General features: G+C 44.5%; 1 protein-coding gene across 10 annotated transcripts in view; it reads left to right on the top strand.

The window, feature by feature from the left end:
- Plc21C (Phospholipase C at 21C) overlaps positions 1–15,574 on the top strand; it is a 298,940-nt gene that overhangs the window by 168,661 nt on the left and 114,705 nt on the right. For 6 of the 10 annotated variants that reach the window (XM_069301326.1, XM_069301325.1, XM_045761047.2 and 3 more), the window contains 2 exons: positions 2,678–2,749; positions 13,589–13,621. In XM_069301326.1, the coding sequence (XP_069157427.1) occupies positions 2,678–2,749; positions 13,589–13,621 (105 nt within the window). The remainder of the gene's footprint in view (positions 1–2,677; positions 2,750–13,588; positions 13,622–15,574) is intronic. The other 4 variants (XM_069301328.1, XM_069301327.1, XM_045761049.2 and 1 more) reach the window with 1 other exon arrangement.

Raw genomic sequence — 15,574 nt, 5'->3', positions numbered from 1 at the left:
CAGAGAGCCACCTGTGGCTGGTGGCTGAATGTAACGAATCTCCCAATCCTGAGCACTCCGCGTCTCCACACTGTGGCCAGCGACTGGGATGTGAGCTCTCTCACTACACACTCGATTGTCCAGTCATTTGATCCGTCAGACCTGCCGGAATGAGGTGCTTTGAGCTTTGCAATCACTTTATCCTCTCGCGGGCTCATTAACATACCCACATAATGCACAAAAAATTTGCAAGTGCAGGCTACTGACCACATGCCCCTGTGTGACTAAACATCCTGGGAGATGGGGGATTTTAACATCAAACAAAGGTTGATGTTAAAAACAACAAACATTTGTTTGCAAGTGCAAACAAACTCTTAATAGAAGCTACGTTGGCCTTCACTTAGCTTGAAGGAGCTGTGTAGGAGACCAGGAACCTTAGCATATTTTGAACAACAATAGTCTGCCTGAGGTCTTATATTGGTGTAACTAGAGAATACCTTGTAATCATACTGATTGTGTGTGTGTGTGTGTGTGTGTGTGTGTGTGTGTGTGTGTGTGTGTGTGTGTGTGTGTGTGTAGGTGTGTGTGTGTGTGTGTGTGTGTGTGTGTGTGTGTGTGTGTGTGTGTACTCACCTAATTGTGCTTGCGGGGGTTGAGCTCTGGCTCTTTGGTCCCGCCTCAGAGGTCCCGCCTCTGTGTGTGTGTGTGTGTGTGTGTGTGTGTGTGTGTGTGTACTCATTTGTGCTTACGGGATCGAGCATTGGCTCTTGGATCCCGCCTATCCAGGTTGGGAGTGTGTGTGTGTGTGTGTGTGTGTGTGTGTGTGTGTGTGTGTGTGTGTGTGTGTGTGTGTGTGTGTGTGTGTGTGTGTGCATTGGGGCGTGTGTGTGTGTATTGGGGCGTTCATGTGTGTATCGGGGCATATGTGTCTATATTGGGGCGCATGTATGTGCATTGAGGCGTACGTGTGTGTGCGCGAGTGTGTGTGAATCGTGATTTGTGTATCGGGGCGTATATATATGTATCAATGTTTGTGCGTATCGCTGTGTATGTGTGCATCAAGGTGTATGTGTCGAGGTGTATGCTAAGATCATACCCACAGGAGAGACGTAGTTGTCGCCTCACGTCTGACCATAGCATCAACACACTATGTAGTCCATACACACTTGGATCAAACAAATAAACTGAGTAGAATGTCATGTTTGGAAAAGTTTAATGGTTTAGAAATATTCAGTTGTGCACACAGTGTGTGTGTGTGTCCGCTGTTGTGGTGGGCATCAGTGGTATGTGGTGGGCCACGGGTATATGTGGTGGGCCTCAGTGGTATGTGGTGGGCCTCAGTGGTATGTGGTGGGCCACGGGGGTATGTGGTGGGGCTCAGTGGTATGTGGTGGGCCACGGGGGTATGTGGTGGGCCTCAGTGGTATGTGGTGGGCCACGGGGGTATGTGGTGGGCCTCAGTGGTATGTGGTGGGCCACAGGGGTATGTGGTGGGGCTCAGTGGTAAGTGGTGGGCCACGGGACTATGTGGTGGGCTTCAGTGGTATGTGGTGGGCCACGGGGATATGTGGTGGGCCTCAGTGGTATATGTGGTGGGCTACGGTGCCCCTCGGTCCGCTCCAGTGTTTTTCTATAGTCATTGACGATGAGGTTGAGAGCGTCAGAATGACTTTTTTTGTGGATTAAATGTGAGGACTGATGTGTTTTAGTCTGTGTTTACCTGTTGTGGGTTTCGAGAGATCTACTCTCCGGCCTGAGGCCAGGGTTGTGTGGTGATGATGGGTCAGGCTGTTGCTTCTGGCGACCCGCACACCATGTCCACTGTGACCTGGTTAAACCGGTATTTCTTACGGGAATTTATTTAATTCTCTCATGTGTGTGTGTTTTTTTGTGTTTGGCATGTGTTTGTGTATTTACTATTTGTATTTACTATTTCTGTGTGAAGAATCGCGCTATTTAGCTCTTGGACCTCGCCTTTCTAACCAATCTATTTTTCCTATATTATATCTACTACATATATTTTTCTCTAATACACACACACACACACACACATATACATACATACGTACATACATACATACATACATACATACATACATACATACATACATACATACATACATACATACAGTCTGTGGTAGTGGGCGAGTATATTGATAAGGGGCGTCCACACAAACTAATTTACCTTTATATTTGAAAATGTAAATTTTGTCCAGTATGCAAACAGGTCCAATAGCTGACTGAACCCGTAGGCAGGTGGGGAGGGGGGGGGGAGATGGGGGGAGAGTGGGCGGTCATAACTACCTCCCCCCCACCCTATTACCCCTTCCCAAACACCCTACCCTAACACCCCTCTCCCCATCCCAATCCACTACAAAATTGCATATGTTGTATTAATGTATTTTAATGAAATACTGCACTTTCACAGGCCTAAGGCGGTGAATAATATCACATATTATTCACATATTACATATAATAATATCACATTTATAATATTACATATTATTCATTTTGTGTACATTTGCTTTTATAAAGAGTATATCAATGCTAATTCAGGGAAGATATAGGCCTACCGAGACATATAAATCCTCTAAATCCTCGATAGGCCTACTAATATGTGCCTAGAGCTCTACCTAGAGCCTAGGCCTACCAATATGTGCCTAAACGTGTTCTGAAGGTGTTGCTGGTATTGTTTCAGGCGGAGACGGAGATGCTGGACATCATGACCATCAGAGACACCCGCAAGGACAAGTACGCCAAGGTGCCCAAGGTAAAGAGGCTGGTCAAGGTGCCTCAGTGTTGCTGGAGGCCCTCCTGCTGCTGGAGGCCCTCCTGCTGCTGGAGGGCCTCAGTGTTGCTGGAGGCCCTCCTGCTGCTGGAGGCCCTCCTGCTGCTGGAGGGCCTCCTGTTGCTGGAGGCCCTCCTGCTGCTGGAGGCCCTCCTGCGCTGGAGGCCCTCCTGTTGCTGGAAGCCCTCCTGCTGCTGGAGGTCCTCCTGTTGCTGGAGGCCCTCCTGCTGCTGGAGGCCCTCCTGTTGCTGGCACTTGCTGTCATAACACTTGCTCTCACTAACTGCACCTTTAACCCTAGGTCATGATGGAGTACAGGTGTCCTAGGTGCACAGTCCTCCTATTGTGTGTCAGTGTTTACACTATATATATATATATATATATATATATATATATATATATATATATATATATATATATATATATATATATATATATATATATATAAAGTATATTTTGGTAGCAGTCTTTTTTGTAAACATATGTTGTTGAACATGACCGAAAGGGTCATATTCAATGATTCTAACACGAATCTTCTCAATATTTCTTATGTTTTTCTTCACTGTCGAGGGTATTTGAAAAATTAACTCTCCAAAAGTTCATTTTCACACTTTATGGTCTGACGCCTAGAAGCGTTTCGCAAGACACTTTTTACATTTTCAAAGACAAATTTACATACTCTGTATATATAGGCAAGACAACAACGTCTCTTTATAGGCGATGAACAATGCACAAACAACAGGGCTCCATGAAGGAACATATAATCTCCTCACACAACCAGACCATCACTAGAGAAATCTTAACAAGACACACAGGAATTATCGATAGATACAGTGATAGCAGGAGACTCGACATCAGCGAGGCCCTACACATCAAAATGTCAAAACCAGAGATCAACAGCCAATTAATACATAATTACATTCTACCCACTTCAAGATCCCTAACCAGCACAGAAACAGGATAAAACACGCAGTGTACCCATTGACCCGCTTGTTCATCTCAATCATGTCCTGTATCACCTCACCCCAAACCAATATAAGCATTAACAGAGTATGTAAAAATTGTCTTTGAAAATGTAAGAAGTGTCTTGCGAAATGCTTTTAGGCGTCAGACCATAAATAAAAATGAGAAAATGAACTTTGGAGAGTTAATTTTTCAATTACCCCCCCGACAGCGAAGAAAAACGTAAGAAATATTGAGAAGATTCGTGTTAGAATCATTTAATCTTACCCTTTCGGTCATAATCAACAACATATGTTTACAAGAAAGACTGCTACCAAAATATACTAATATATATATATATGTCGTACCTAGTAGCCAGAACGCACTTCTCAGCCTACAATGCAAGGCCCGATTTGCCTAATAAGCCAAGTTTTCATGAATTAATTGTTTTTCGACTATCTAACCTACCTAACCTAACCTAACCTAGCTTTTCCGGCTACCTAACCTAACCTAACCTATAAAGATAGGTTAGGTTAGGTTAGGTAGGGTTGGTTAGGTTCGGTCATATATCTACGTTAATTTTAACTCCAATAAAATATAATTGACCTGATACATAATGAAATGGGTAGCTTTATCATTTCATAAGAAAAAAATTAGAGAAAATATATTAATTCAGGAAAACTTGGCTTATTAGGCAAATCGGGCCTTGCATAGTAGGCTGAGCAGTGCGTTCTGGCTACTAGGTACGACATATATATATATATATATTAGTATATTTTGGTAGCAGTCTTTCCTGTAGACATATTTTATTAAATATGACCGAAAAAGTAAGATTAATAATTCTAACACGAATTTTCTCAATCTTTCGTACATTATGCTTCACTGTTGGAGGTAAATCAAAAATCACTTCTCCAAAATTCATTTTTATTTCTAGTCTGACGCGACACGGGCGCGTTTCGTAAAACTTATTACATTTTCAAAGACTTCACAAATACACAACTGATTAGAACTTGCGTTTCCCTGATTTTATATCTACATTTGAGTGAGGTGGGAAGGGTGATGTGGCATTACATTTGAGTGAGGTGGGAAGGATGATGTGGCATTAGAGGATATTAATAGGGTATTAAAAGTATCAACACAAGACAGAACACGAAACAATGGATATTGAATAGAAGTGTTTGTAGAAAGCCTATTGGTCCATATTTCTTGATGCTTCTATATTGGAGCGGAGTCTTGAGGTGGGTAGAATATAGTTGTGCAATAATTGGCTGTTGATTGCTGGTGTTGACTTCTTGATGTGTAGTGCCTCGCAAACGTCAAGCCGCCTGCTATCGCTGTATCTATCGATGATTTCTGTGTTGTTTACTAGGATTTCTCTGGCGATGGTTTGGTTATGGGAAGAGATTATATGTTCCTTAATGGAGCCCTGTTGTTTATGCATCGTTAAACGCCTAGAAAGAGATGTTGTCTTGCCTATATACTGGGTTTTTTGGAGCTTACAGTCCCCAAGTGGGCATTTGAAGGCATAGACGACGTTAGTCTCTTTTAAAGCGTTCTGTTTCGTGTCTGGAGAGTTTCTCATGAGTAGGCTGGCCGTTTTTCTGGTTTTATAGTAAATCGTCAGTTGTATCCTCTGATAACTGACGATTTACTATAAAACCAGAAAAACGGCCAGCCTACTCATGAGAAACTCTCCAGACACGAAACAGAACGCTTTAAAAGAGACTAACGTCGTCTATGCCTTCAAATGCCCACTTGGGGACTGTAAGCTCCAAAAAACCCAGTATATAGGCAAGACAACAACATCTCTTTCTAGGCGTTTAACGATGCATAAACAACAGGGCTCCATTAAGGAACATATAATCTCTTCCCATAACCAAACCATCGCCAGAGAAATCCTAGTAAACAACACAGAAATCATCGATAGATACAGCGATAGCAGGCGGCTTGACGTTTGCGAGGCACTACACATCAAGAAGTCAACACCAGCAATCAACAGCCAATTATTGCACAACTATATTCTACCCACCTCAAGACTCCGCTCCAATATAGAAGCATCAAGAAATATGGACCAATAGGCTTTCTACAAACACTTCTATTCAATATCCATTGTTTCGTGTTCTGTCTTGTGTTGATACTTTTAATACCCTATTAATATCCTCTAATGCCACATCATCCTTCCCACCTCACTCAAATGTAATGCCACATCACCCTTCCCACCTCACTCAAATGTAGATATAAAATCAGGGAAACGCAAGTTCTAATCAGTTGTGTATTTGTGAAGTCTTTGAAAATGTAATAAGTTTTACGAAACGCGCCCGTGTCGCGTCAGACTAGAAATAAAAATGAATTTTGGAGAAGTGATTTTTGATTTACCTCCAACAGTGAAGCATAATGTACGAAAGATTGAGAAAATTCGTGTTAGAATTATTAATCTTACTTTTTCGGTCATATTTAATAAAATATATATATATATATATATATATATATATATATATATATATATATATATATATATATATATATATATATATATATATATAATATATATATATATATCATATGTGTGTGTGTTTATATAAGTGTATATGACGTGTTACATGTTTGACGTTGGATAAAGGTTGGTGTGGTATGAAGAGATATAGTGTGAGGTGACGAGAGTATAGTATATATAGTGTGAGTTGACGAGATATAGTACTATAACATTATGTGGTTCTTATATCTAACAGCTCTCGTGGAATGTCTCAACAGGAATACCTGTAATGTCCTTTCTCTGCCGCCTCTCGTCTTGTCCTGTTTACACTTGTCTCTCTCTCTCTTCCTGTACGTTAATGTCTCTTGTCTGGAGCCCTCTTGGACAGGACTGAGCTCCTCTTGTTAAAGGAATGTTTAATGTCTCTTGTTGTCTGACGTATTTGTGTGTGTTTAATACGAAAATGATGAATTATGGGCTTACGTGTTAATAAAATATCTCATTATTAAACATTTCCTCTCAATAGACACATTTAATATGTCTTTACAAAGGATATATTGTTTAATATGTCCTCGCAAGAGACGGGCGATTCATGAAATAATTTTAATCCCATATTTCATTATTCTCTTAAATAAAATACTTAAACAAAATTAACCGAAGGCTAAAACCTGCAAACATATACCGTTAAATCCGAGTCCTACCGCTTAAAACATCTACTAAATAAAGTCAATAACATCACATACACTGTGAGCGTGGAAACACGGACATTGGTGGTGTCAAGCTTGACCTGGCTCTCAAGCTGTACCTTGACAGCTTGACCTGGCTCTCAAGTTGTACCTTGACAGCTTGATCTGGCTCTCAAGCTGTGCCTTGACAGCTTGATCTGGCTCTCAAGCTGTGCCTTGACAGCTTGACCTGGCTTTCAAGCTGTACCTTGACAGCTTGATCTGGCTCTCAAGCTGTGCCTTGACAGCTTGACCTGGCTCTCAAGCTGTATCTTGACAGCTTGACCTGGCTCTCAAGCTGTACCTTGACAGCTTGACCTGGCTCTCAAGCTGTATCTTGACAGCTTGACCTGGCTCTCAAGCTGTACCTTGACAGCTTGACCTGGCTCTCAAGCTGTGCCTTGACAGCTTGACCTGGCTCTCAAGCTGTACCTTGACAGCTTGACCTGGCTCTCAAGCTGTGCCTTGACAGCTTGACCTGGCTCTCAAGCTGTGCCTTGACAGCTTGACCTGGCTCTCAAGCTGTACCTTGACAGCTTGACCTGGCTCTCAAGCTGTGCCTTGACAGCTTGACCTGGCTCTCAAGCTGTACCTTGACAGCTTGACCTGGCTTTCAAGCCGTACCTTGACAGCTTGACCTGGTTCTCAAGCCGTACCTTGACAGCTTGACCTGGCTCTCAAGCTGTACCTTGATAGCTTGGCCTGGCTCTCAAGCTGTACCTTGACAGCTTGACCTGGCTCTCAAGCTGTATCTTGACAGCTTGACCTGGCTCTCAAGCTGTATCTTGACAGCTTGACCTGGCTCTCAAACTGTGCCTTGACAGCTTGACCTGGCTCTCAAGCTGTACCTTGACAGCTTGACCTCGCTCTCAAGCTGTACCTTGACAGCTTGACCTGGCTCTCAAGCTGTACCTTGACAGCTTGACCTGGCTCTCAAGCTGTACCTTGACAGCTTGACCTGGCTCTCAAGCTGTACCTTGACAGTTTGACCTGGCTCTCAAGCTGTGCCTTGACATGGTTCCTCCGATTCAAGCTGTTTCTGGTTTAAGTTTCTTCTTTGACCCAAACTCTGTGACACGGGATATTTTCTGAAGGTGTTCAGTAATTCTCCCTCAAGCTGCCTGTCTTACTCCAAGACTACCTTTCACACCCCCAAAGACTACCTCTGACCCCCCAAAGACTACCTCTGACCCCCCCCGAAGACTACCTCTGACCCCCAAGACTACCTCTGACCCCCCAAGACTACCTCTGACCCCCCAAGACTACCTCTGACCCCCCAAAACTACCTCTGACCCCCAAGACTACCTCTGACCCCCAAGACTACCTCTGACCCCCAAGACTACCTCTGACCCTCCAAGACTACCTCTGACCCCTCCAAGACTACCTCTGACCCTCCAAGACTACCTCTGACCCCTCAAGACTACCTCTGACCCCCCTCCAAGACTACCTCTGACCCCCCAAGACTACCTCTGACCCCCCAAGACTACCTCTGACCCCCCAAGACTACCTCTGACCCCCCAAGACTACCTCTGATCCCCCAAGACTACATCTGACCCCTCAAGACTACCTCTGACCCCCCAAGACTACCTCTGACCCCCCAAGACTACCTCTGACCCCCCAAGACTACCTCTGATCCCCCAAGACTACATCTGACCCCTCAAGACTACCTCTGACCCCCCAAGACTACCTCTGACCCCCCAAGACTACCCCTGACCCCCTCAAGACTACCTCTGACCCCCCCCCAAGACACCTCTGACCCCCCAAGACTACCTCTGACTCCCCCAAGACTACCTCTGACCCCTCAAGACTACCTCTGACCCCCCAAGACTACCTCTGACCCCCCAAGACTACCTCTGACCCCCCAAGACTACCTCTGACCCCCAAGACTACCTTTGACCCCCCAAGACTACCTCTGATCCCCCAAGACTACATTTGACCCCTCAAGACTACCTCTGACCCCCCAAGACTACCTCTGACCCCCCAAGACTACCTCTGACCCCCCCAAGACTATCTCTGACCCCCCAAGACTACTTCTGACCCCCCAAGACTACCTCTGACCCCCTCAAAACTACCTCTGACCCCCCAAGACTACCTCTGACCCCCGCAAGACTATCTCTGACCCCCCAAGACTACCTCTGACCCCCCCAAGACTATCTCTAACCCCCCAAGACTACCTCTGACCCCCCAAGACTACCTCTGACCCCCCAGACTACCTCTGACCCAAAGACTACCTCTGACCCCCCAAGACTACCTCTGACCCCCCAAGACTACCTCTGACCCCCCAAGACTACCTCTGACCCCCCCAAGACTATCTCGGACCCCCAAGACTACTTCTGACCCCCCAAGACTACCTCTGACCCCCCAAACTACCTCTGACCCCCCAAGACTACCTCTGACCCCCCAAGACTACCTCTGACCCCCCAAGACTACCTCTGACCCCCCAAGACTACCTCTGACCCCCCCAAGACTATCTCTGACCCCCCCAAGACTATCTCTGACCCCCCAAACTACCTCTGACCCCCCAAGACTACCTCTGACCCCCCAAGACTACCTCTGACCCCCCAAGACTACCTCTGACCCCCCAAGACTACCTCTGACCCCCCAAGACTACCTCTGACCCCCCAAGACTACCAAAGTTACATGTAGTCTGCATCTCTCGGGACATTGATGTTCCTATCAAAGTTTCTGGCTTTCTTTTGCCTATTTTGATTCTTAGCAAGTTACTTCTCTCCCAAATTGATTTTGACCCAAACTGGTTTTGACCCAAACTGGGTTTTGACTCTGATGGGTTTTCTTCTACCTTGGTTTTGACCTGAATGTTCCTACACCCAATTAAGTTTAAACCCAAACTGGTTATGACCCAAGTTGCCCATACCCAAATTGGTTTAGACCCCTAACTAGTTTTGACCAAAGTTTTCGAACATCAAAATTGGTTCAGAGCAAAGCTGCTGCTTTCTCCAAGTTATGATTCAAATTTATCGGTTATGGTCAAAACTGGTTGGGCATTATCCAAGCTAATTGGTTACGATCCAAACTGATTGGATATGACCCAAACTGATTGGTTATGATCCAAACTGATTGGTTATGATCCAAGTTGGTTGTGTTTTGACTGACTAAAACTTTCCAATCCAAATTGGTTCTGACCCAAAACTTTCTAACCCAAATTGGTTCCGACCCCAAACCTTTTGACCCAAATTGGTTTTTACCCGAACGTAGCTCTTGTATGAAGCTACATGAGTCAAAGCAGGTTGTCTAGGCCTGTGGTGGTGGTGTGGTGGTTGAGGTCCCCGGCTTCCAGGCGAGGCAAGTCTCTCCCTTCCCCTCCCAGCTGATGCACAGGTAAAGTACTGCACCACCCACACACACACACACACACACACACACACACACACACACACACACACACACACACACACACTAACACACTAACAATAGTGTATTCTAACAAGAGTATCCTATATTACGGCTCGACTTCTACCTGCCTGAGTGCCTATATTCGTGCCAGTATTGTAATGACCCTACATCTAAGTGCCACTGATGATACATATGGGATTACCCCATAATATGAGACCACAGCCACTTGATACACTGCAGGGGGGTAGAGGGGGGTAGAGGGGGTCAGCCTAAGTGCCGTAACAACCCTTCAAGACAGTACAGCTACTTGGTAAACACTTCTGGGGATCGTCTAAGTGTCTCTTCAGCTTTAAGGTAATGTCAAGTATCAATAAAACTGTCAGTCCCACATGTGCTTCAGGGTCCTCTCATCTTGCATATTATTCACCTTGCTGATCAACCAGACTATTTATCTTCCTTCGGGAAAAGTGTTACTGTGCTCTCACTGCCCCATTACCCACATCTCATCACATTATTCACAACCCTGCCTCCTTAAGTTATAACCCTTGTAACAACTATTTGGCCAAACGTTCAAAAATCGTCTGTTGAAGTCAACATTGTATACTAATATGTAGAAGGCACAAAAAAACAAATTTGTTTTTGTATATATAAGCCTAGTATAGTACATATATTAATTATAATAGGCCTAAGAGTATATATTAGGCCTAGCATTGTTTGGACAGGTTAGATAAAAATTTTAATTTACAATTATATCTTTATGTGTGACATTTGGGCCAATTATATATTCAATAATTTTAATTTGGGGGCTCCAGCTGTCTATGTTTTTATGTTTGACCAAATACAGTTAGTTGTTACAAGTACTGTCATTATTGGAGGATGATGTTCATTGTCAACATGTGAACACCAAGCTCACAGGATGGGTATGGGGCCCACTACCACTCACAGGATGGGTATGGGGCCCACTACCACTCACAGGATGGGTATGGGGCCCACTACCACTCACAGGATGGGTATGGGGCCCACTACCACTCACAGGATGGGTATGGGACCCACTACCACTCACAGGATGGGTATGGGGCCCACTACCACTCACAGGATGGGTATGGGACCCACTACCACTCACAGGATGGGTATGGGGCCCACTACCACTCACAGGATGGGTATGGGACCCACTACCACTCACAGGATGGGTATGGGACCCACTATCATTCACAGTATGGGTATGGGACCTACTACCACTCACAGGATGGGTATGGGACCCACTACCACTCACAGGATGGGTATGGGACCTACTACCACTCACAGGATGGGTATGGGACCCACTACCACTCACAGGATGGGTATGGGACCCACTACCACTCACAGGATGGGTATGGGACCCACTACCACTCACGGGATGGGTATGGGGCCCACTACCACTCACAGGATGGGTATGGGGCCCACTACCACTCACAGGATGGGTATGGGGCCCACTACCACTCACAGGATGGGTATGGGACCCACTACCACTCACAGGATGGGTATGGGACCCACTACCACTCACGGGATGGGTATGGGACCTACTACCACTCACAGGATGGGTATGGGGCCCACTACCACTCACAGGATGGGTATGGGGCCCTCTACCACTCACAGGATGGGTATGGGGCCCACTACCACTCACAGGATGGGTATGGGGCCCTCTACCACTCACAGGATGGGTATGGGGCCCACTACCACTCACAGGATGGGTATGGGGCCCTCTACCACTCACAGGATGGGTATGGGGCCCACTACCACTCACAGGATGGGTATGGGGCCCACTACCACTCACAGGATGGGTATGGGGCCAACTACCACTCACAGGTTGGGTATTAGGCCCACTTGTCCTCCCCCCCCTCCTCTAGGATGGGTATATGCCCAAAAGCCCCACTCGATAAGTATAACTAAATAAACTATGAACACGTATCTATTAAAAATATGACAATGAACACGCTTACTCTGAAGCTTGAGCAGGTACTGTCAGAGGTCGAACCAGGATCCATCACGCATTTCCCTGTCTTCTTACGAAACCTCTACATCTTTCCTAATTCTGGAGGCTTATACTTTGCTTACTGTAAACAGTTTAGAGTTCCGAATAACTACGAAGTTGTTTATAACAACAATAAACTTGGGTTGTTAAGTCTCCATCAATCTTGAGGTCATAACGGGGCTTAGCGTCTCCGCGGCCCGGTCCTCGACCAGGCCTCGTTTTTGTTACACACCCCCAGGAAGCAGCCCGTCGCAGCTGTCTAACTCCCAGGTACCTATTTTTACTGCTAGGTGATCAGAAGCATCAGGGTGAAAGAAATTATGCCCATTTGTTTCCTTCTCCACCGGGAATCGAACCCGGAACCTCAGGACTACGAATCCGAAGCGCTGTCCACTCGGCTGTCAGACCCCAAGCACGTAAATTGTTTAACAATACAAACTAAGCCGTCATGATCGTGGAAAGATGTACAGGTTTCGACAATATACAGGGCAATGCTTGAAGACTCGTGGTCTTCAAACATTCTTCAAAAAATACTTACCCCGCAGCTTAAGTAAAGCTTTAGACCTCTTACGAATTACTTAAGTGTGTTATGCTGGTGTCTGAACCCTCTGCGTCGATGGAAGACATTAACCAAGATACTATCTACTTGGTAGATAATATCTACTAGGTACGTAGTAGATAATGTATTATCTACTGAAGCATCACCTGTTTACGCAATTGTCTCTTAATTGTATGACTTCTTACGAAATGCTAAAGCTGCGGAAGCTTAGAAAACGGAGAAGCTGCGGAAGCTTAGAAAACGGAGAAGCTGTGGAAGCTTAGAAAACGGAGAAGCTGTGGAAGGTATGATTGTCTTGGGGCATCAGTAGAATATATGGTTGTCTTGGGGCATCAGTAGAATATGTGGTTGTTTTGGGGCATCAGTAGAATATATGGTTGTCTTGGGGCATCAGTAGAATATGTGGTTGTCCTGTATGTAAACGTGTCATAAGGAACAACAATAGGAAAAAACAACATAGAGGTACCTCGATCCGGTAACTCGTAAAGCAGCCATAGGTACAGAGAACACTGTCAACATCCACCATGATGTGATATGTCCAAGCATCCGGCCGGTTTCTGTCCACGGGACTGCGATCTGCCCAACCGGTTTCTGTCGCCAGATAACCCGTAAAACACAGCTGTGATCGAAAGAACCGGTCTGTCATGATCAAGGCGGCTGTGATGACCGCCCCACCACAGTATCGACCGTCTAAGTACTCGCTCTCAAACCCCGATCGTCTGAGCGTGATGTAAAGACCATTTTCATTCTCTTTCAGGTGAGATTAGCGGCCTTACTGACAGTATTGGAAGTAAGTAGTCTCAATAATTACCTCTGGAATACTACTCGAAATAAGTGGAATATATTTTTTGTGAAAATAACAGCCGCTAGTTCTTCCTATTATCTCCCTTCCGGTCGTTGATGCTTCGCCTCTCCTTAGTGCTAGTTATCTTAGTGCTAGTTATCATAGTGCTAGTTATCACAGTGGTAATTGTCATAGTGCTAGTTATAACACTATCAAACTGCTAGTTATTTTGTATAGTGCTCGTTATAACACTATCAAACTGCTAGTTATTGTGTATAGTGCTCGTTATAACACTATCAAACTGCTAGTTATTTTGCATAGTGCTAGTTATAACACTATCAAACTGCTAGTTATTGTGCATAGTGCTCGTTATAACACTATCAAACTGCTAGTTATTTTGTATAGTGCTCGTTATAACACTATCAAACTGCTAGTTATTGTGTATAGTGCTAGTTATAACACTATCAAACTGCTAGTTATTTTGCATAGTGCTAGTTATAACACTATCAAACTGCTAGTTATTTTGTATAGTGCTAGTTATAACACTATCAAACTGCTAGTTATTTTGCATAGTGCTAGTTATAACACTATCAAACTGCTAGTTATTTGCTTAGTGCTAGATATCACAGTTCAAGTTGTGTCTGCATGGTGCTAGTTATTCTAGAACTTGTTATCATAGTGCTAGTTATCATAGCGCTAGTTATCATAGCACTAGGTGTCTCTTCATAGTGCTAGTTATCTCACACACGAACTAGCCACTTTTACTAGCATTCTTCAATTTCTTTCCACCTTCCTTTATCTCTACATATTACTAGTTATCACTAGTATTTTCTTTTACATACCTCACTTATAACTAGCTATATGCTATTACAGATACTCGATAAGTGTACTCATTACATGTGCTAGCTCTTCCAGTTGCCAATTTGCTCTAGTAGGCCTATTAGCTAACTCTTTCTAATTACCCAACTAGCTGCTAGTTATGTAATGCATCTAACCTCGGGTGCTAGTCAAGGGGAAACTAGAATTGGCTTTGTCCTCACATCACTAGTTAGGTTCTAGTAATCCTTGTACATAATCATCTCATCACTCTAGTTATGTCCTAGTTCGTATTCCCTTCTCAGCACTAGTTAGCTCTTAGCAATTCTAGTACATAAAGATTGAAAAGTTGATGGTTGAAAAATTCAATTTTCACAGGACTGTGAAAATTCCCCCCCCCCCCCCCCTTGACCTCACCTGTCAAGAGAGAGGCTACTCTCACCTGTTGCATTATTGGCTATACCTGTCAATTAATTATTATATTTGATCCCGAAAAAAGCAATTTTGACTGACAAACTATCCATGTTGAACCATTCTCTGACCTAAGATCGTTCCATATTGACGTAGGTAAGGCGTGTATATATGTGTTTGGGTGGGAATAAATATTAGCTGCCTCGTATGGGTCAATATTAGCTGCCTCGTATGGGTCAATATTAGCTGCCTCGTATGGGTTAATAGGAGCTGCTTCGTATGGACCAATAGGAGCTGCCTGGTATGGGTCAGTAGTAACTGCCTCGTATGGGCCAATAGCAGCTGCCTCGTATGGGCCAATAGGAGCTGCCTCGTATGGGTCAGTAGTAACTACCTTGTATGGGCCAATAGGAGCTGCTGCTCTTAGTAACTATATCAACAATCTTTTGGAATGTATTTTTGTGATGTATTTGCTGCATATACCCACATGTGGATAGAAATACACATGCGGAAACAAATCATACAAGCATACGTGACTGGTTGGACTCATACACATGTACACATAAGAACTGGTCGGAAACATACATGTATGGATGTACGGTATGAATGGAGGCCTACGTATGTAGGTATACTTGTATGGATAGAAATATACATATGTATATACGCGTATACGGTATGCATTGCACTGAGTACTTGCGGCGTTGAGACGCCTGAGGACTGTCATTGGGCAGT

Source organism: Procambarus clarkii, chromosome 45 (genome assembly GCF_040958095.1).
Source record: "Procambarus clarkii isolate CNS0578487 chromosome 45, FALCON_Pclarkii_2.0, whole genome shotgun sequence".
Taxonomy (NCBI): domain Eukaryota; kingdom Metazoa; phylum Arthropoda; class Malacostraca; order Decapoda; family Cambaridae; genus Procambarus; species Procambarus clarkii.
Note: the sequence above shows the minus strand (reverse complement) of the source record. Positions and strands in the feature narration are given on the sequence as shown.